A 22,171-nucleotide genomic window follows, 5' to 3' on the forward strand; every position below is an offset into this window, starting at 1 on the left:
TTTGAAGGCAATTTTAGTGTACTTTATGATTGTTCACCAGAACTAGGGAAGATTTTTCCAACATCTCAAAACGATTTGTTACTTATGAAATATTAACCCCCCAAAAAATTGCTTTAATCACCCAGTTATATGTCAAAACAGTGTTCTAATATCTTAGCTCAGTAATCCGTTAGGTCAGTGATGCCATCCATGGGAAAATCCCATAATGTGGGATTTTTCGATATTTCTCAAATAGGTTTAAAGAGAATTTTCGTAGAAATTGGTAGCATATATAGGATTTGTCATACATTTGCTTCATCGACGCCAAGTAAATCCTCTATGCGCGGAAAGTAGACCAATGATTCTTCAATACACGTGAAATTAGTACTAATTGTCAAATTTTGTTACTGTAAAATGCAAGCTAATATGAAAATGATTCATGCAGCGACTCGAAAATGTTAAAAAAAAAAAAAAAGCATAATTGAACTAGTGATGCCAAGCCATTGGGAAAATTCCATTTCGTGGGATTTTTTGATATTAATTATTCGGAATGGGATAAACGGAATTTTCGTAGAAATTGACATGCACGGGAGTTTTCACTATATGTATAATCTACGCCAAAAAAGAAAAAAAATATTCACAAGCGAGAAGCAGACATAATGAGTAATTAATAAACGTGTCAGTTTTCTCAACTTTTCTTCTGAAGTCTTTTCTTTGTTATCGAGTGAAGTCGAGGCTAGTCAATGTGATTCTTAAAAATCAAGTAAGTACCAAGGAACGATATTCATGCCCTGATATTTGGAGAGAGAAGAAAACAAAACAATGAACGAATGAAAAAAGAAAATATGAAACAAGACAATTATTTTTTTTAACGTTCCCATGAAATATATAGAGAAAATACTTTTCTAGTGTCATTCGGCTCAGCATAAGATGATGATACAAGGGTGTCATGGACATCACTCTATTTCTGACAGCATTACAACATATACTTGTTCTCCATAAAGAAAAGTAGTTATTCAGGAACTATTCTATATACGTAGAAGACCGAAATTTATTGATAATTCACCCTGAAATTGAAAACAGTAGCACGTCATAAAAAGTAATACATGCCATACTTAAGTTTCATTTCTACATATTATTATTATTATTATTATTATTATTATTATTATTATTATTAATAGCATAACGTGAGAAATTCAGATGCAAAATGTGATTTTCTGCATCTTGTCAAGGGATTTTTATAGTTTTTCAGTTGGCAACACTGATCTCAGTTTAGTAATCTCTTAGGTGCTTACCAAGTAGGGGACTGATATATATGATTTATTAATACCTTTTTCGGGAAACAACTTTGTATCCCCTCGTAGGGTAACACCTAGGGGAGGAATTTAGGGGAAATTTATAAATTCAGGTCTCATATTTGATTTTTCTAGAAAGTGTTAACTTTTCTAGAAATTTTCTATGATTACTATGCTATTTTATTAGCTTTGCTAAGACTAAATATTTCGATTATAGATAAATTTAAAAAAGTATATATCAGTAGAATTGATATCTAAATACTTGTCAATTAATTAAAAAAATAATGTATTTTATTTTACAGGTCAACAAAATGGGTTCCTATAATCAGCACGCTATGCATAGTATTGTGCTCAATAGACTTTCAATACCACTTCAGCAGATTAATAGCATTTGGAAAGGCAGTTTACTTCTGGTACAACTATATATTCTTCGATCTAGGAGGTAAGATTTCTCAGTTATCAACTATGAGTAAGCACAAGAAACATTCACCATTTTGTTTAAAATGACAAAGTAAAATTTAAAATATGGTAACTTTTGTTAATGTATAACATATTATTTTAAGTGATGGTGCATTCAGTATTGCTTCTTTGCAACCATTAATTTGTTGAGTATCTTACTGTCTTTATTTATTAGCCTATTGGGTGCAGATTTTTTACGATTTCAAATATTTGTAAAATTTACACAACAAATTTGTAATAATAATAATTTGTAATAATAATATTTTAATAGAATCAGTTAATCGAAATATGTTGTGTTCTTGCCTGTAAGATGCGTATCTACCTAAAAATATATTAATGAAAATCTAACATGTTAAGCACATATTCGTCCATAAGGTATGCTTTACCACAGTATACAAAGAGAAGTGAGCTATATAAAGCAAGGATGTTATAAAATAAAGGATTTGCCCATACGTATCTTCATCATATGAACTCAATGAAGCCGAAAAACAATTAAGCATCGTCTGAGCCGACACGTCTGATTGGCTACTCTCGTTTCCGCCATGATTGTTGGCTCGAAACATAGCGATCTTAGTGGCGCGGAGTGGGCAGAGCAAATGTCACGAAGCTGTGACGTATGGCTTCACAATTTTGTTGTATGGGCAGGTCCTCTTATTTTATAACATCCTTGAGTCAGTGTGCCAACTCAGACTCTCAACCATAGAAATGTTCGAGAGTTAAGAAATCGAGATAGCCTATTGTGAAATTTATGTTAGTAGTGTGGTATGTTATTTTAGAACACAAAGTGCAACCAATGAAAAGGTATCGGAATATTACCTATAACGTCCTTTAGTAAAGTAGAAATATATAATTCAATTCGTAAGATAAGTGTTTTTATTCCATATTCTCTAAAGCTCTCTTAGAAGATAAGTGAATCTGCAAAGAAAAATGGTATGAATTTTTATGTATACTATGTATGATCCATACAATAAATTTGCACCGTCTATTGATTTATATGGGGATGGATCTATTCTTGTTTTCAATAAAATAAACTAGAATTTTAAAAACCTCTGGTGTATGGGGTCCCGGGTTAGATTCCACCTCGCGCCAAGTGAACTTTGTGGTGGACAAACACCGTGTGCGTGAGTTTCCATGGGGTTCTCCCATTTCCTCCCACTTTCTTCATTCCACCATTTCATTCGCTTCTCATCATCACCGTCTCCTTTAGGCTAGCCGGCATAAACGTAGACGTAAAACTCAAAAATTTCATTTCATTTTTAGAATTTTAAAAATGAGATTTCACTGATTTGTTCTAGCGAATTAGTCCCAGAAGCGACAGTCTTATTAGCGACAGGAACTGTTATCTGTTCTATGAGCGACCGATTCATTTACATTGAGATGATGGAAGATGATATGATTCCATCTCGTAAAATGTGTTTGCCTCTAGCGTTATTAGCACCCGAACAACCTTGGTATGAAATATGTACCTGCCAGTGATACTGTTCGTCAAATATATTTTTCCTCTACTGTGAGTGCAAATAAAACTTATTTTGAGTTAGATTTGACATAAAACCTCAAATAACTTAACGAGACAACAGGGATATTTCCATGAAAAGTATATTCCTATGTAATTATTGAAAATCCAGTTGTAATGTCCCCTTTCTTGAAAAGCTCTGTTTTCTTTACTTAATTTGATTCAAATCTAATTACTTACTAAGCACAGTAATATATTTTATTTTGAAAAAATTAACGTGTAATAGTTTCGCCAACTATCTACTTTATAGACTTCCAAAGACTCTATGAATAAAATGAAAAAAAAAAATGTAAATGATAAAAGACAGCTTTTGAGATCCCTTACATCCGATTGGCTATTCTCAACCAATTCCACCAGTTATAATGCAGTTCACTCTAAACAATCCTAAAGGTAAACAAACTCTTTAAACTACTTTCCCCCAATTGTAAGCTACTAAAACGTAAACTAGTTGCTTAATTTGCTTTCCTCCCTTGTTTTGACTTATACATAAAAGCTTGTCGTGTAGCAATCTGAAATGATCCCTTATAACTAGACGAACTGTTAAGTCCTGCGAGAGATTTGTAACTTGTGTAATAATTTCTTCGAATACACCGTGTTTTTAGATTTCTTTGATATCCTCAAATGGTGAACACCATGGGCGCCCGATGGGAAGGCAGGGGTCACCCCCTGGCTCACAAAAATGTATACGTAATATAGCAAACTACGTATATTAAATACCAGATATACCAGACGTGATACAGCAACCATGGAGATGCCCATCCCTAGAAAATTTTCTTCGGGCGCCCCTACCTCTTCCTGATTTCTTTCTTATGCCATAAACATATTCAATCTAAACTTATGCTCCGTATCATTTTAACATGAAGTTTTTAATTATATTAGAATCATAGACAAAGGCAGAGCTACTCTAAGTATTTAGTTAGTTTCCCCTTGATATAGTCAATGCATTCATAGAAATTAATTCAAAAATATAATATCAGAAATAAACGTATATAATATTGTTAATGTAATGAGAGCATTCTCACGTACTAAATTCAGGTAGAGCAAAATTTTTCATAGTACATTTTGTTAGGTTCTAAGTCACATTAGCATAAAACAAGTTAAAGAAGAGAGAACCTTATCTTCTTCCATTATCTTAGTATAAACGAATCGGTGACTCATAGGACAATTAACAGATCGAATCGGTCGCTCATAGGACAGTTAACAGTTCCTGTCGATAATAGGACTGTCGCAAGTGGGAAGACACCGTTCTAGCTAATGTCCTATTCTCTTTCAAAACGAATTTACATTATGTTTAAAAATTTAATAATATTTAAATTAAATGTTATTACTAAATAGTAAAATTATATATAACAAACCTTCATTTTCACGAAGTAATGGGAGATTTAAATATATTTAAAAAACAAATCAATAAAATCAAACCACTAAAAAGTCTTTTGTGTTACAGAAGGGAGCCAGACATTAATAAAACGTAAAATTTTGAGGATTTCATACTATCCCAGTTTAGGTATCCACACTTGAAATTATGAATTTTACTGCTTTCTTAAGAAGGGGACTACTAAAACTAAACTTCAAATGCAACAGCAGTTCTCAGGGGGCCAGAAACTGTCAGTCAGCTTTTTGGGGTAATGTGCGGTCAGAATATCGGTTCCCATTGCCGTTAATGCTAGCTTTATAGATTATAAATGGACTATTAGTGCCTTATAAATTGTTTTTCGTTTGGGTGAGGAGAGTTGCATTCATGAGTGCAGAGCCACTTAAGAGGGCTTAAGAGTTATATGACGTATGTCGTGCGGACATATGGCGTGAAAATGAGTTCCATAAACACAAACTAACCAGTGCTAGTGACCACTAAAAAGCGCGAACGCTACAGTATCTGTCCGACTCAGGACAGGACGAAGCTCATCTAAAGGGAAAATGGAAACAGTTCAGGATAGTTTGTATAATGCTTTAATACTTAACCCTTATACACTGTACTTAACTCAGTGTTTGTGCAGCTCCGATGCAACCATTAAGAAATTGTGAACAACGCTTTTCTTATCCAGTCCCATGAAAATTAAACTTTAACATGTTAAATAATTTATAATAAATCATATTTGTTCATAGAAACGAAATGAAAATATCTTACGTTTCTCCTGTAAAGGACCCCGCTCAAGGCTTATGGAAATCCGTTTTCCATTAAATTGGCTGGTATTGCAGTATGTTGTGTAGTTTGGTTCCCTGATAAAAAGTCTCAATGGGCACGAAGCCCCAAAACCCCACGTTTTTTTAGATATCCCCTGATTATTATCGTCTCTTAAAGGCATACGCTTTCTCATAAACTGAAAATACTTCTTTTTATAATTTTACCTATTTGTGGCTACCTTCTGCAACACTTAATCCTACTAAAATTCCAATTTATTTGAAAGGATACAAAAAAAAAAAAAAAATCGCCGCAAAAATCAATTATCTAGAATTATTCCAACACGTGGACGTTACTGTTTACGCTTAAGCAAAAATTACACTTGCTCAGTTAAATTAAACGTACGTAGTGTATTCCAGATGAAGCTGTAAATCCAGATGAAGCTGTACTTTCTTCATTCGACTGTTTCCTAAGGTCATGGAAAACACATCACCGTTGACGTCATTGTTGAGTAAAAGGGATGCCATTTTATTGCCGCAAGTATGCGGAATTCTTACAAAGGATTTTTGGATAGAAAACCATACGAGTTGTTACTCACAGTACAGAAAAGCATGGATAAAAGAAATAAAATCTTTTTATACCATATTACTATTAACAAGGAAAACTTCTGCTGTCCTGACCTTCACCGGTTATTCTCCTGTACGTTAGAGATTTCTTACAAAGGAAAAAGAATCGAAGAATGTGTACAGCACTTTACAAAAGTCATTGACCTTGCACACCTTGATTGAAGACGCAAAATGTCCATCTTCTAAAATGCTTTCAAGGACTCTAGTTAGTAATATAACCCCTATAACCCTATAATTTTGTATACCGCAACTTCGTCAATAGGCCCTATGTTAAAAATAAAGAAATATTAATAATAATGATAGTCCGAGAAGAAACAAATGTTTTGTTTTATTTTTTGCATACTGGGTTTAATTTTCTTGCACTTGTCTGTTCTGTTATGTGTAGTCATTTAGAAAAATATAATGCGTCCTTAGTGGTAATATGAGAGAACTAAATTAGGAAAGGTTTTTGCATTGATGAATCAAGGAACTGCCTTGACAAGACGTCATGAAGTTCAAAAGTCGATCAACTAGTTAACAGTCAACTTTTATGCAGAAAATTTTTCAGAAAAAACTTTTTTTTTAATTTATTGTTTTAAATGTATCATAAATGTGTCCTTTTATGATGAATCCTATTTTTTTTCTTTTTTTAGTTAGAAACAAATTTAGAGAATTATAACAGCTGAAAAATCTCTTAGGTTATCACAAGTGATTTCGGGCACAGTTAAAAATGCAATAACTGCAAAAATAGAGTGAAATACGCGCTGAGAAAATATCCTATCTTTGTTTATAATCTTTGAACATCTGTTATTGAACAGAAACAAATAAAAGCAAAAAGTACAATTTAATAAACACGGGAAAGAAAGAGTAACGCTAAGCTCCTCCAATACAGCGTTGCCAGGTCGAAAAGCCAAAATATATACAGGGTGTCTCAAAACAACACCTACAATGTTAGGGAGGTGGTTCCTGACACCAAGATAAGACAAAAAAGTACAGACCAACCCGGATGCACAAATGCTTCGTTTCGGAGTTATTTTGGCTGCCGAAAACATGAAAAATTACATTTTAAAGGTCCATAACTCCAATACTATGGAAGTTAACCGTAGTCGGGTCAAGACCTCACTTAGGAACTAATATGTGTCCTATCCAAAAATTCATGTTTCAGAAACTTAAGGTACTCACGAAGCAATTTTTGTAGAGGGAGTTTGGCTACGGTGAAGTACTGGCCAACTACCTCTATAAATATTGTTGCGGAAGTATCCCTGGATTCTGAAACTTGAATATTTGGATAGGGCACATACTAGTTCCTAAGTGAAGTCTTGACCCGACTATGCTAGATCCCATAGTTCTGGAGCTATGGACCTCTAGAGTTAATTTTTTTCGTGTTTTCGGCAGCCTATAACTCCAAAAGGAAGCATTTGTGCACCCAGGTTGGTATATAGTTTTTGTCTTATCTTGATGACATAATCACCTCCCGAACGTTGTCGGTGTTGTTTTGAAACACCGTGTATATGTAGATATACTGTAAAAATTAATATGTTTATTAAAATATCTGGAGAAATACGAGTATATGTAATGATCATGTATTTACTTCAGCTTTCTTGTAATTCTTAAACACAGTAGGCTTCTTTAATAGATATTGTCGAAACAGAGAATTTTTTTTAAAAAAAAGTCACTTTTTGCAGCTTTGAAAAACAAAAAATTTCATTAACATACAAAAATCGATATTTTCATCTATCTGAGAGTTTAACGTTGTAGGACTGTTTGTCATTTACAACAATACAAAACTAGAAAATAGTGCAGAAAAACCTCTAGATCAGACCAACAATTTTTCTTTTTCGTATTGCTTTGAAAATTCTGTACATCTGCAGAAAATCTGTAGAGTTGACGCGATAACTGAAGAATAGCAACTGATTTGTCATAACATCAACACCCCACCTGGTGTTAAATCAACAAACTACAGATCAATACGTTTCGATGAGTGCGAAGAACCGACCTGTGCAATGATTTAGAATATATCACGAGGAAATATTACGGATTAATCCAAACCAGAACGTAAAAAAAAAAATAAAAAATAAAAAATAAAAAATAAAAAAATAATGTCTGAAATAATTCGGGCTAATTCAATTTTTACATATCTAGTTATAGTCTATAAACCTAATAATTGGGTTAATCCGGGAAGTAGTGAGCACAGAGAGGTTGTAAATAAATGGTTGGGGATATCGTGCTCGGTACGGAGGCCTGAAGTTCAATATCCATAGGGTATACAGGTGGTTTACATCCCATGTTGAACTGAAGTTCATTTATTTTGCTGGTGAAGTGTAGCTACCATGAATTTAAAATATTTATGGATCCAGTTCTCGTATGTACGAAGATGAGCCAAAAATTATGTAACCTTTCGCCATAATACACCTCAAGATTTTCTCTGCCTCATGTGCATGCGTGCGTAGAGTTAGTATGACTGTGGTCACGGAAACTTTTTTTCCCCCTAGAATCATCCATACTATCATTTCCCAAAATATTTCCATTTCATCCCGGAACACCCTATATATATATATATATATATATATATATATATATATATATATATATATATATATATATATATATATATATATATATATATATATATATATATATATATATATATACATGATTGTCAGCAGGGTTGAAGGCGAAACGGGAATGAATCGTAGTGGATCTAGATGAGAGTATGATTAACTATTTTTCTCTCCGACTCCCCTAACGGCACAAACGGTAGGCTAGCCAACTGAGGACCTAGGCTCAACGTTGTAGTTGTCCGCTTTATCGAGCATTTGCCAATCAACTTAGTTGCCAACGTAACTTCTACAAAAGAAATAAAATTGTGATGGGAGTATGAGCTCGAAACTGTTGGATAAATAATGGCAAATCGTTGGTTGGGCCAACTTATTTCCCAACTTTAATTTTGCAATTACCAATTACCAACTATAGCAACTATTACCCACTTTGTTTAGGCATATTACCAATTGCCAACTATGTCGACCATTGCCTACTTTGCTTAGGCAAATTAAAAATTACCAACTATTGTGACCATTATCCACTTTGTTATGGCAAATTACCAATTGCTACGTATAGCGACCATTATCTACTTTGTTTAAGTAAATTATCAATTGCCAACTATGGCGACCATTGCCCACTTTGTTTAGGCATATTACCAATTGCCAACTATGGCGACCATTATCTACTTTGCTTAGGCAAATTACCAATTGCCAACTACAGCGACCATTACCTACTTTGTTTAGACAAATTATCAATTACCAACTATTGTGACCATTATCCACTTTGTTAAGGCAAATTACCAATTGCTACGTATAGCGACCATTACCTACTTTGTTTAGGCAAATTACCAATTACCAAATATGGCGAGCATTAACCTACCAAGTGCGCTGCTAGTGTTACCAGTAGGGCACCCCAGGACATCATTCACACCAAGCAAAATTTAATATTTCTTTAGGTTTCTGGAATAACATAATTTAAAGAAGATAGGAATAATCGATTAAGAACCTTAAGAAAAAGCCCTACCTTTCAATCCTTTCATTCACAGACTATATTTTTCATAATATCAGTATCTTTAATTTGATTTGATTTGATTTTCAGTTTAACGTCTATTTCAGCTGCAAGGCTATATGAGACATGGAGCTACAGCCTAACGTGGGATCCCAACCACATGAGCTCCCACCGGGAAAGTATTTTGCTATTAACAACATTGATAAAATAAACTAATATTTCTCTTCTTCTCTTTCCAAACAGATCCGAGAGTAAGCAACTGGTTTCTAATGGGTAGTCCGTTGCCTGGAATTGCACTTCTGTTTGGCTACCATTACTTTGTTAAAAATCTGGGTCCAAGGCTAATGGCCAAACGAGAACCATTTGAGCTCAGGAATACACTTATTATCTACAATTTTGTTCAAGTTCTTTTAAGTGTCTACATGGTATACGAGGTAAGTAACTAATAATAATAATTAAGACAATAAAAGCCAACTTATGACTTTAAAAAAATTCGATTCAATATGTACGGTACATTTTCTGCTACACAGTCACGATTAACAACTTTTTAGATCAGAAGTGAGCCTACTCTCCTGTTGAGTCCCGACTAAAAATTAGGCTCATCAGAGGTGGACATTTTCTGCAACTGAGTCATGACTAAAGATTCTTTGGATCAGAACTGAGCCTTACCTTATGCTGAATCACGACTAAACATTCTAGGGATTAGAGGGAGCATTCTCTGCTACTGAATCTTGATCTATTATTTTGTTTCTTCAGTTGTTATGAATTCTAAATTTTTATCTGTAATTCTTCAATTCATTGAAATAACAAATTTTCTTATTTCTAATACCTCTAAAATGGAACATGAACACGCAGGAATGTTATAGCAAAAGGGTCGATGGAATTTAATTACCTTTGTGAACACCCGTATGAAAAGTTACATTTCAATTATCTTTATGCACATCTATATGAAAAGTTCTGTTTTAATTGTTTTTCTTTAATTCCATATGAAAAGTCCTATTTTACTTATCTTTGTGCACATCTATATGAAAAGTTCTGTTTTAATTGTTTTTCTTTAATTCCATATGAAAAGCCCTATTTTACTTATCTTTGTGCACATCTATATGGAAAGTTCTGTTTTAATCGTTTTTCTTTAATTCCATATGAAAAGTCCTATTTTACTTATCTTTGTGCACATCTATATGAAAAGTTCTGTTTTAATTGTTTTTCTTTAATTCCATATGAAAAGCCCTATTTTACTTATCTTTGTGCACATCTATATGAAAAGTTCTGTTTTAATTGTTTTTCTTTAATTCCATATGAAAAGCCCTATTTTACTTATCTTTGTGCACATCTATATGAAAAGTTCTGTTTTAATCGTTTATCTTTAATTCCATATGAAAAGTCCTATTTTACTTATCTTTGTGCACATTTATATGAAAAGTTCTGTTTTAATCGTTTTTCTTTAATTCCATATGAAAAGTCCTATTTTACTTATCTTTGTGCACATCTATATGGAAAGTTCTCTTTTAATTGCTTTTCTTTAAATCCATATGAAAAGTCCTATTTTACTTGTCTTTGTGCACATCTATATGAAAAGTTCTGTTTTAATTGCTTTTCTTTAATTCCATATGAAAAGTCCTATTTTACTTATCTTTGTGCACATCTATATGAAAAGTTCTGTTTTAATTGCTTTTCTTTAATTCCATATGAAAAGTCCTATTTTACTTATCTTTATGCACATCTATATGAAAAGTTCTGTTTTAATTGTTTTTCTTTAATTCCATATGAAAAGTCCTATTTTACTTATCTTTGTGCACATCTATATGAAAAGTTCTGTTTTAATCGTTTTTCTTTAATTCCATATGAAAAGTCCTATTTTACTTATCTTTGTGCACATCTATATGGAAAGTTCTCTTTTAATTGCTTTTCTTTAAATCCATATGAAAAGTCCTATTTTACTTGTCTTTGTGCACATCTATATGAAAAGTTCTGTTTTAATTGCTTTTCTTTAATTCCATATGAAAAGTCCTATTTTACTTATCTTTGTGCACATCTATATGAAAAGTTCTGTTTTAATTGCTTTTCTTTAATTCCATATGAAAAGTCCTATTTTACTTATCTTTGTGCATCTATATGAAAAGTTGTATTTTAATTTTCCTCGTGCAATCCCATGTGAAAAGTTCGACATTCGACATGTTTCAATTACCTTTGTGGACGCCCATATTGAAAGTTCTGTTTAAATTACCATTGTGCATAACCATATGAAAAGGTTTGTTTTAACTACATTTGTGCACATCTACGTAAGAAGTGTTGTTTTAATTTTGTGCACATCCATGTAGAGAATTCTGTTTTAATTGGCTTTGTGCAATCTCATATGAAAAGTTAAAATTTAATTAACTTTATATATAGCCGTATGAAAAGTTCTGTTTTAATTACCAGTGCGCATGCCCATACGGAAAGTTTTGTCTTAATTGTCTTTGTGCATAACCATGTCAAAATTCTAATTATGCTTATAGCTCTGCCTCTTCTAGTCTCGGTGTTGAAAAGGAACTTTCAATTCCAGCCAATCAAATCAATTACATCTAAGTATTAATTCTAGATGTAAGAACTAAAGGAATTGGGAGAAATCTCAAGAGCCGAGATTTGTAACTAAACAAAAATACCATTTTTATGCATGTAGAGTCTTAAGTTACTCTTTAATTTGGCCCACAATAGATATATAATGATGCCTCAAACTCACACTCCTATGCTCTCTAGGACTACTCTTTCTATCCACTGATCACTCTGCAAGCTCATGTATTGATAATATGAGAGAGAACTGACGACAAAAGTTGCAAGTAGTATTATCAAACTTAAGGCATCATCTGTATCTGATTCTGCGACCAGAAAACGAGAATAAAGATCACTTTCTTCGGCTGTATTTTGTCTGACCCCAATATGTGGTCAATATTTCAGGTCTCTACCTCTTTATCCCCTCTGGCATTGGCTTGGCTACCCTTGGCTACAGTCAATATGAGGCCCTGCTAAGGCTGGTTTTCAGAAGGGTAAACTTCAAGGTTACCCACCACTGTTTCTGATTCTCAGTCATACATTCTAAATATTTGTTGTACAGTTATTGCACTATTCCCAAATACAGTCATTTAGATACGGTAGATACATGTTCTTTACTTTCAATTTTTTTTATGTTCCTTTGTTCTCAAGCTAGGCAGTCATTTTCGAAATTCATGCGTTTTTCCGTCTTAAGCTCTGAATATATAATTTAGTCCAGCTTTGTAAATTGAAACCCCTTTGATCTATTGAACAAAGAATAACCTCCCGAAACTTGTACCTTATTTTTGAAGAACCCGATATGTGTACATAAAATGTGAATTAATACCTCCGTTAAAAAAAGTGTATTATACTGTATATCGGCACTAGAGACAGGGTTGCTAAGGTGACAATACGAGAGAAATTTTGTGACGAACTACGAGACGAGACAGGGGTTTTCTGAATGGAAACACAAACTTTCTGAGACGAGACATCATTTTATACCTTTCCGAGACGAAACAGGGGTTTTCTGAATGGAAACATAAAGTTTCTGAGACGAGACATCATTTTATACCTTTCCGAGACGAGTCAACTCTTGTCTTGTAAGTAGCCCTAGCTAGAGAAAAGGGGGGTAAGAAGTCGAATCCAGGTCATTGATTTCTAATAAAACCCTAATTCTTCCCCTCATACTGGAACTTTGAAGTGACATCGATATAACATAAGATTTTAGGATTTAGATTTCTGGGCTCTCGACATCTAAGGACATTTAGCCTGTCACGTTTTTGAGGGATGACGTCCTTCGGTGAGCACAGTCTCCGAGGAAAGGGAGGGAAGAAAAGACTGGGGAAGGAAGGAAGCAGCCTGGAACCTATAAGTTAGGTACCACCCCGGCATTTACCTGGTGTGAATGAGGAAAACCCAGGAAAACCTCATTCAGGGTGGCTGGCCTGAAAAAAGCGCTTTACACTTTTTCGACCGAGTGCCCCCACCGGGAATCGAACCCGGGACCGCTCGCACCGAAGGGGAGAGCGTTAGCGACTATGGTACGGGGGGCCACTCGATATAACGTAGAATTTTATTTATTGCTAGAAGCTAGTTCCAACAAGAATTAGTACATAAGGTAAGCCTTCTTTCCTTTGTTTATTTTATCCATATGTCTTCCCTCAAGAGCTGCCATATATATGGTGTTTCAAAAATTTGCCACAATATTTTCACATCAAAATAACGAAAAACATTTCATTTGCATTTGTGATCGGAAGTGAAAAGTTTCGTACTTATAGGGTTAGGTGCCGAAAATATAAAAGAAATGAACTTTAAAGGTTCATAGTTCCATTACTATAGAACCAATCGTAGTCGGCTGAAGACATCACTGAGAAACTAGTATGTGAACTATCCAAATATCTATCTTTCAGAACCTCTGGTACTTGCACAGTCATTTTTAGAGAGGCTGTTTGCGAGTATTTGATCACTCTGCACCTACCTCTCTAAAAATTGGTGTGCAAGTACTGGAGCATTCATAAAACGTGGATATTTGGACAGTTCACATACCAGTTTCTCAGTGATGTCTTGACCTGACTACGATAGGTCCCATAGTAGTAGAGCTATTAACTACTAAAGTTCACTTCTTTCACGTTTTCGGCAGACTATAACTCTGAAACTATCCACTTTTCAGCACAGGTCCCTATGAACTTTTTTCCCATGTTTTTGTAACACCTTGTATATATGTATATAATATCCTTGGACAACTTTCTTTCTGTTAACCGCTAACATAACAATAAGGTAGAATGTTTTTGGTTCTAAAAAAAATAAACTATCTGTTATGAAAGGTGATGTTTAGTTCAGATTTATCATTAGAAAGAGGATACACGATATAATTTTAGTTTGTTATGCACTATATTTTCCATTGCCGACCGGAAATTCATGCTACGAAGCATATTGATTAAATAAGATATCTATATATTCTGAATGACGTAGACGTTATATAACGAATTGTAATATCTGTTCTAACACAATGTCACAGAAAATGTAAATAATTACTTTTTCCTCATGATCTTCGATGTGAGTGTGCAATTTACAGGATAATAGTTGGATTTCTCAAAGGAAATAACTGAAGTTATCCGTTTGATTGAAAATGTACATAGTTATCGGAATTAGATGTTACGTAATGGATATTTATATATACGAGCTACAGGCTAATACTCTTTCACAAGTTTTTCCTTACGACATATACTCTGTATTTATCACTTTTAAAAAAACTTTACCTTTAAGAAGCCATCAGAGCACGTTAAAAAAGGTGAAAAACAACTTACGATTATGTAATTAATAAAAATGTCAACGCTGAATATATTTCTAATTACATTTCTTATACCGATAAGCGTAGGGGTAAAAGTGGATCTCAAAAGGTACAGGGACGATGACTTCATGCCGTCCACGCTGTCTATCTTTATTCATGTAAATTTTTAGGAAGTGGAGGGATGTCATAGATACCAAGTTCGTTCGGAAAGTAAGTTCCGTTTGGTAATAAGAAAAGAAATCGAATACAGATAAAGAAAACAATGTATTGCACAAAAATCAATAACACTTACACTTTTCAACATAGCACCTGTAATTTTCCAGGCATTTTTGGCAGTGTGGCAGCGCCATAACTTTTTTCTGGGTGGGGTTAAGCTTTAATATTTGGGCCCCCTCTTACTCTTTTTTTGCCCTCCCGCACGGCAAGGTCTACGGGACCGTTAGTTACGCCCCTAGTCCCGTTCCATGCATGACAAATTAGTTAAGGGGAAAATATTAACAAATCTCAAAGCCATATGAATGAATATTATTTCTAGAGACCCTAATACTAGACTTTTTTTTTTTTACTAAAATGGGCCCACGACTCATTTTTGTTTTATTTACCTTTTGTGTGCTGTTATGCTTATGTAACGTAGTGAACCTGCTTGACGCTTCATTTATAATTTCATTTTCGTATCGTATATGGAGTAAGGAAATTTTATCTTAAAGTGTGCTCCCCTCGAACGGCGGGGAACTTCCTCGGGGGGGGGGGGGGCGAGTTTACCCCTGCCCTCACAAGTTATGACCCTGTAGCATGGTATAAGTTTATGTACTCCTGCGTCATAGAATGTTGCCCCCTGTATTGTCAGCCATGTGGTAACGTTCTTTTAAATCTTCATCGTTATTGAAGCGCTTACCACGAAGGAAAAACTTCAGATGAAGAAAGAGATGGAAGTCGCTAGGAGTGAGGTCGGGACTGAACGGAAAATGGCCAAAAGCGTGCCAGCCAAAGCTTTCAAGGAGTTGTTTGGTTACATTTGTAGTATGTGGTCGGGCGTTGTTGTGAATGGAAACAACACCTTTGGAGAGCATTCCTCTGCACTTGTTCTGTATTGCACGGCGCAGTTTCTTAAGCGTTTCCCAATAAACATCTGTATTGATTGTTGCACCTCGTGGTAAAAATTCTATCAGTAAAACACCTTGTCTGTCCCAAACACTGTGCACATGACTTTTCGGGGTGTCAAGAATTGCTTTGGTTTAACCTTTGTTGGGGACGAAGTGTACCTCCATTCCATGGATTGCCGTTTCGTTTCAGGAGTATCATAAGCAACCCAAGTTTCATCCTCCCTGACTATCTGCGATAAAAAGTTCTCGCCATCATCATGATAACGTGTCAGAAAATCAAGTGCACTGCCCATCCGTTGTTTTGTGTGTTCTTCAGGAAGAAGTCTAGGCACCCAACGTGCGCAAAGTTTACGAAAACTCAGTTTTTCAGTAACATTCTCGTAAGGTACTGTTCTGGAAATTTAAGAGCATTAATAGTAAACCTACGGTTACTCTTAATCCTTCCTTCGACTTCACTCACCAGTTCATCAAAAACCACAGATTGATGCCCACATCGTTCTTCGTAATGGACTTGATCATGCCGTTTCTTAAACTGTAGGACCTATCTTCTCACCATTGAATCAATCATTGCATTTTCTCCGTAAACCTCGCAGATTTGTAGATGAATGTCACTTGGTTTTACGTTCTTCGCATTCAGGAAACGAATCGCATATCTAATTTCACAAGTGGCAGGATTTTTTTATCAACGCTGCCATTATAAACAATCACTACGAAAGACACACAATACAGAGCGATCTCAAAATGGCTTTATTACTCGTTCTGCTTGGGTCAGAGTAACTAGTGCGCATGAGCGGAACTGTGATCGTAGCACTGCAGCGGAGAAAAATCGAAACGGAACTTACTTTACGAACTTCCTATCGTATTTTCTAGAAGTGGGGGAACGTCATCCTCCGCGTTCCGCCTAATTTTTACCCCTGGATATGAGGACATTGAATACAATAAAACAGTGTTAAATACATATGTTCGTTCATGGCACCACGAGAGAAATGGCTTCAAAGTGAGGATCTTGCCAATTGTCAATTGTCGCTTATGCCAATTGTAAAAGCATTCATGCTTGGATACATTTCTAACTGAGTAATTTTTTTTACCAAAAACTCACATGGATTAGGATCGATCTGGAGGTTTTTTCTTCCGAGATCAGAGCTTTGCCGTTGAGCCACAGTAGATTTTTTGCTGTACACCTTAAACTTTTAGAGAAAAGATTTCGCTTTCTTGACTGTGTAAAAAGTTTCAGCATCACATATTAAAGGAATTTCAATTGACGCAAATTTACATTTGTGTAATAAAACACTAATTACTCATTTCTTATATCCATAACCCAATTTTTAATCCACCTGTCCATTCTAGTTCCATAATTTCCAGTGTTCCATAAATATTTCTTTTTAAAGATAATAATTAAAAGAAACAGAAATTACTCGATATTAAATTAAGATTAGATACTGTGTCAAAACTGAAAATATGTAATTATAGCGCACTAATATTGAGAAGTTCTGGATGTTGAGTGCCGAATTTAACGAAAATGTGTATTCTGAACGCTCGGAAATTACCTTTGAGGTGTTCGAGTCAGTGATGCCAACTTCAGAAAAATCCCGTTTCGTAGGATTTTTGATGGTAGCTGTTCGAAAAGGGGTAAAGGGCAATACATATGGGATTTTCCATATATGCACACATATATAAAATCCACGTTATCAATGTTGTCTACAGGTGGGAAGTAAACATAATGAGTTACCAATAAGCATGAAAAGTAAATTCGAGGTCATTGTATAAAGTCTTACCTTTGCCGTGGGGAAGTACATTCTGAAATTCGTAAAGTGAGTTAATCATATGGGATGGTATAAAAGTAAACTTCTATTTGGTGGACCCGGGTTCGAATCCCAGCCAGGCTGAAACTTTTTCAAGCGGTGAGAAACAAAATTTATGCGTCAGTCTTTAAGCAAAGAAAATATAGTAGAACTGAATGAAAGGATAGAGTAAAATACGAAACGTGAAACTATCAAGTCGTTTCTCACAAAATAAGTGAACAGGGTCGAATCTGGTTGCAATGATGTGAATAGACTTCAGAGGAGCTGGCTGAAATTCAGCTTAAATATAGAAAAGTATATGTACGTACATTCTATATTCCAAAAGAAAATTGTCCTAAAATGGATGGAACGTAATCAAAAAGCACGAAACATTTACATTAATGTCAATGGAAAATCAATGAAAAACAAATAATTCCTCCTTTTATCTCAAAAACCAAAAGAGGGAGATAGCTGAAATTCAGTTGAGTTGATTTTGAATTTAACGTTTCTTTCAGCAGCGAGGCTATATGAGATGGATACCTATTGATTAACGTGGATACCGAGCCACATGAGGTCCTGCCGGGAATCGAACCTGGGTCTCCCACGCCAAATGCGAGTACGCTAACCGCTTAGCCATAGAGGAGCTCTGGCTGAAATTCAGCTTAAATATAAAAGGGACTATGTAAATTCTATATTCTAAAAAAATTGTCCTAAAATGGATGAAAATAGTTTAAAAAATCACGAGACATGAACACTGAAGTCAATGAGAAAATCAATGAAAAAACTGAAGTCGTCCACATATCTAAAAAATTACAACAAGGAGATGGCTAATTGAAAGCTTATTGCAAAGACACAATAAAGAGCTTAAAAATGATGTATAGCGTGTAAGGTAAATATGGATAGAACATTGTCAGGTCAAGTTGTTTGAGTAAAATGAATAATCATGATAAAATATATGCATCTTCTATGAAAAATGAAAATGAAATCTTTGTTTTACGTCCCACGGTTATGCCGGTTAGGCTAAAGCAGACGGTGATGATGAGAGACGAGCGAAATGGTGGAATGAAGTAAGTGGGAGGAAACAGGAGAACCCCGAGAAAACCCACGCACACGGTGTTTGTCCACCACAAAGTTCACTTGGCGGGGGCTGGGATCGAACCCGGGACCCCAAGCACCAGAGGTGAACGCTCTACCACTGAGCCACCGCGGCCCCGACACCTCCGAATTACCCAGGGCGTCCCACAAGAAGATTACGTGCTTGAAATATCTCACATCTAGATTCGGAATCTCCACACTCGATTTACCACGCAACATTACTTTTGACCTAATCACTTCTCATGGTCTGGTCCTTATATCAAACTGGATATGCTCTTTATGGATATTTAACTTAGCTGTATATTGCGCAAAGTGAGTCACTCACAAGAATTATATTTTCATATTACATATCATACTTGTAATTTAGCATAACGTGGGAAACTCAGGAGCAAAATTGGATGTTTTGTCCTTGAGATAGAATTACTGGTATATATATTTTTTTCAGGTTGTCATCACTGGCTCAAGTAGTAATATCCAAACTGCTCTATGCTGCCAATTTGGGGGGGAAAGTCGCTAAATCTAGGGGATTCGCCTTCCAGGATAGCGACAAAAGATAATTTTTCCGATTAGCGACTTTTTTGGGGGATTTTGGAATGATGATTTGAAGACTTACAAATCTAGCGACTTTTGTGCTGCGAACAACTTGTCCTAAAATAAGTACTATTAGCTCGAATCAGTCCAGATATATATTTATTTACCTTTTGCTTATTAGAATCAGTGCAAGAGTTGACGAGCCAGGAAAGTACATGACATTTATCTCTATATTCCCATTTTGATTGCTGTTATCTCTTACCTCCTAATGGGGACCAATCCCAACTTTTAATGTCCTTTAGTTTACAGAGCTTCCGTTTAGAGACACAAATAATACATTACCGATAGCAAACAGATTATCTGTAGAAGAGTGAGTAGAAGTGAAGTATGTAAGATTCTTTTAGACCTTTAATTTTGTTCGTTTTTCTAAACTCATTTTTGTTTTCGTTGAATCAAAATTGATCATAAAATTAAAAATATTATGAGTCTTTCATATACGTTCTTGTAGCGAAGATAGTACTATAGCTTGAATTGATCACTTATCTTATATATACACACACACACACTATATATATATATATATATATATATATATATATATATATATATATATATATAGCTATAATATGAAAGAGGCAAAATTCCACGAAAAATTTTTAGCGACTGTTGTATTAACTTGTTGGCAACACTGGCTCTGTGGCAGCCAGTTCTCATGCCTATATGCAAGAGCGCCGAATTCTCTGTAAATTTGGGGGGCCCATTCAGATGCAGAAGGTATATATATGAAGATTTTAAGACAAATTGCACTCAAATTATGCCAAATATTGAATACTCATAAATACAATAGGGGGCTCACATGAGTTCGCTGTTACTACTCGGAATTCCTCAGATATATATATTTTTTTAATAAAATTGATTTTGTTTCCTTCATTCAGGGCTTTGCTGCAGGATGGTGGAATGACTACAGTTTAAGATGTCAGCCCATTGACTACTCGAACAGTCCCAAAGCACTTCGAGTAAGTATTGATTCCTTTAAGTGTAATATATTAATGCATGATTAGAAGCAAGGTTTCCCTTGAGATCAGTGGTCGAAGTAAGACGGTGTGCAGTGGTGTGATATACCGCCTCTGGTTTTTCAGTGATGAAGGCATACCGCCTCTGGTTTTTCAGTGATCAAAGCATACTGCCACTAGTGTGTAGATGCTAAATATTTTTATTAAATCCATTTTATACACTGTAAGTGACGAATAGCTCTGCACGCAAAAAGATTTATTTCTTATTTAGAAATAATTTCTAGGTTGACAACACCGACATTTTTGTTATCTTTTTTCTATATATCTTTAAAGAAGTTCATCTAGTTTATATTTTGATGTCCCATACTGAATTGTTTCTTTCTTATGTATGTGTGTGTCTTCTTGTCTTAATGCATATAAATATTGTGTTTTGAGCATGGACGGATTTAGGGGGTTGTCTGCTGAGGGAGGCGGATCTTTCGGGGATTTGGAATATTCCTGTCGAGTGGGGGGTTAGGGAGTTTCCCGCAGGAAATTGTTAAGATAAAAACTCGGTTTTTGAGCATTTTTGTTCATAATTCTCTCTAATACAACATAAGGGGATATATATTTTTTTTCAGAAAGTCTGGGGATCAAAGTCTCTCCATGTCTTCCACCCCACCCCCACCCCACACACACATAACTACCGAGGAGCTCTCCAATGATTTTCAGTCATTATGTAAATAGAAATGCAATCTTTTAGACAACATACCTCACTGTATTTTAAGATTTAAATAGCCGGTATTTCGAGTCGAAATCATAATAAAACATACCGTCTCTGTTTTTGTTTTTTCACTTCGAACACTGCTTGAAATGCATTCACTTTATATGTGCTATGAGATTTTTGTGATGGCCAATGAATGGTTTGCTGTAAGCAAGCTGTTCGATGTCGTGATATTCCGTAGTGTCTTTGAACTTGTCAAAGATAAGGTTTTCGAAGTGACTTCACTTTTTTGTTGTTGATCCATGATAAAGAAGTTGCCAGTAAATTCGTCGGGAAGCGAGATACGGTACCAATAGTCGGTTTGTATCGTGTTCCGATAGAATACAAGCTGTTTGATGGCACTACGTTGGAAATAGAAGGATTTCTTTTCATGTTCACGGATAAGTCTGAAGCTTTGTCGATTTAATTGGTTTATTTCCAATTTTTTTTTATGTATGCTTCATGTTTACTGCACATCTGTTATCTATTGTGAGCTATAAGATTGAGTGTGTCCCTTGGTAGAGTCGAGGTGCCAGTGATGATTTAAATGGGGGTATATTGTCCTTGTATACATCTTGAATCGCTTCGGTGATAGACATGGCTGAAAATTCGCTGGATTGAGGAATATGTTCAATGTTGGGCAGAAGAAGTTTGCTGTGAATGGATTGAGCGTAGTTTTGCCAGTCTGCATCCTTGTAGGTTTGACGAGCCTCTGTTGAATTGGGAGGTTAAAATTACGAATCTTAACTTGGATAGCCAAATGCCTGTAATCCATGAAAGACAATGGTGATAGGTCTAAATCTGAGTATCCCAAATTTGCAAAAGAAATTGTCAGGTTTAGAATTGGTTGCTCCTGATCGTTGAGATAGCCTTGTATATCCATGTATTGGAACTTGAAGGAGGGACCGTGTAGTAAATAACTTACTTGTCTTCTATTCATATTGATCAGTAGGTCTCCAAATAACGAATATTGTGAATTTACGTCTGAGCCTGACAGATTAGATTTTGTGGTTAGATATGACCGGAGAGGAAAGGAGTCCTCTATATCCATCTGGGCCGTATTTTAGAAGGTAGTGACATGTATA

General features: G+C 35.1%; 1 protein-coding gene across 2 annotated transcripts in view; it reads left to right on the forward strand.

The window, feature by feature from the left end:
- LOC145672935 (very long chain fatty acid elongase 7-like) overlaps window positions 1–22,171 on the forward strand; it is a 163,128-nt gene that overhangs the window by 111,918 nt on the left and 29,039 nt on the right. For both annotated transcript variants that reach the window (XM_081742161.1, XM_081742162.1), the window contains exons 2-4: window positions 1,577–1,716; window positions 9,763–9,953; window positions 20,267–20,347. In XM_081742161.1, the coding sequence (XP_081598287.1) occupies window positions 1,577–1,716; window positions 9,763–9,953; window positions 20,267–20,347 (412 nt within the window). The remainder of the gene's footprint in view (window positions 1–1,576; window positions 1,717–9,762; window positions 9,954–20,266; window positions 20,348–22,171) is intronic.

Source organism: Thermobia domestica, chromosome 16, assembly GCF_964235325.1.
Source record: "Thermobia domestica chromosome 16, izTheDome1.hap1.1, whole genome shotgun sequence".
NCBI lineage: Eukaryota > Metazoa > Arthropoda > Insecta > Zygentoma > Lepismatidae > Thermobia > Thermobia domestica.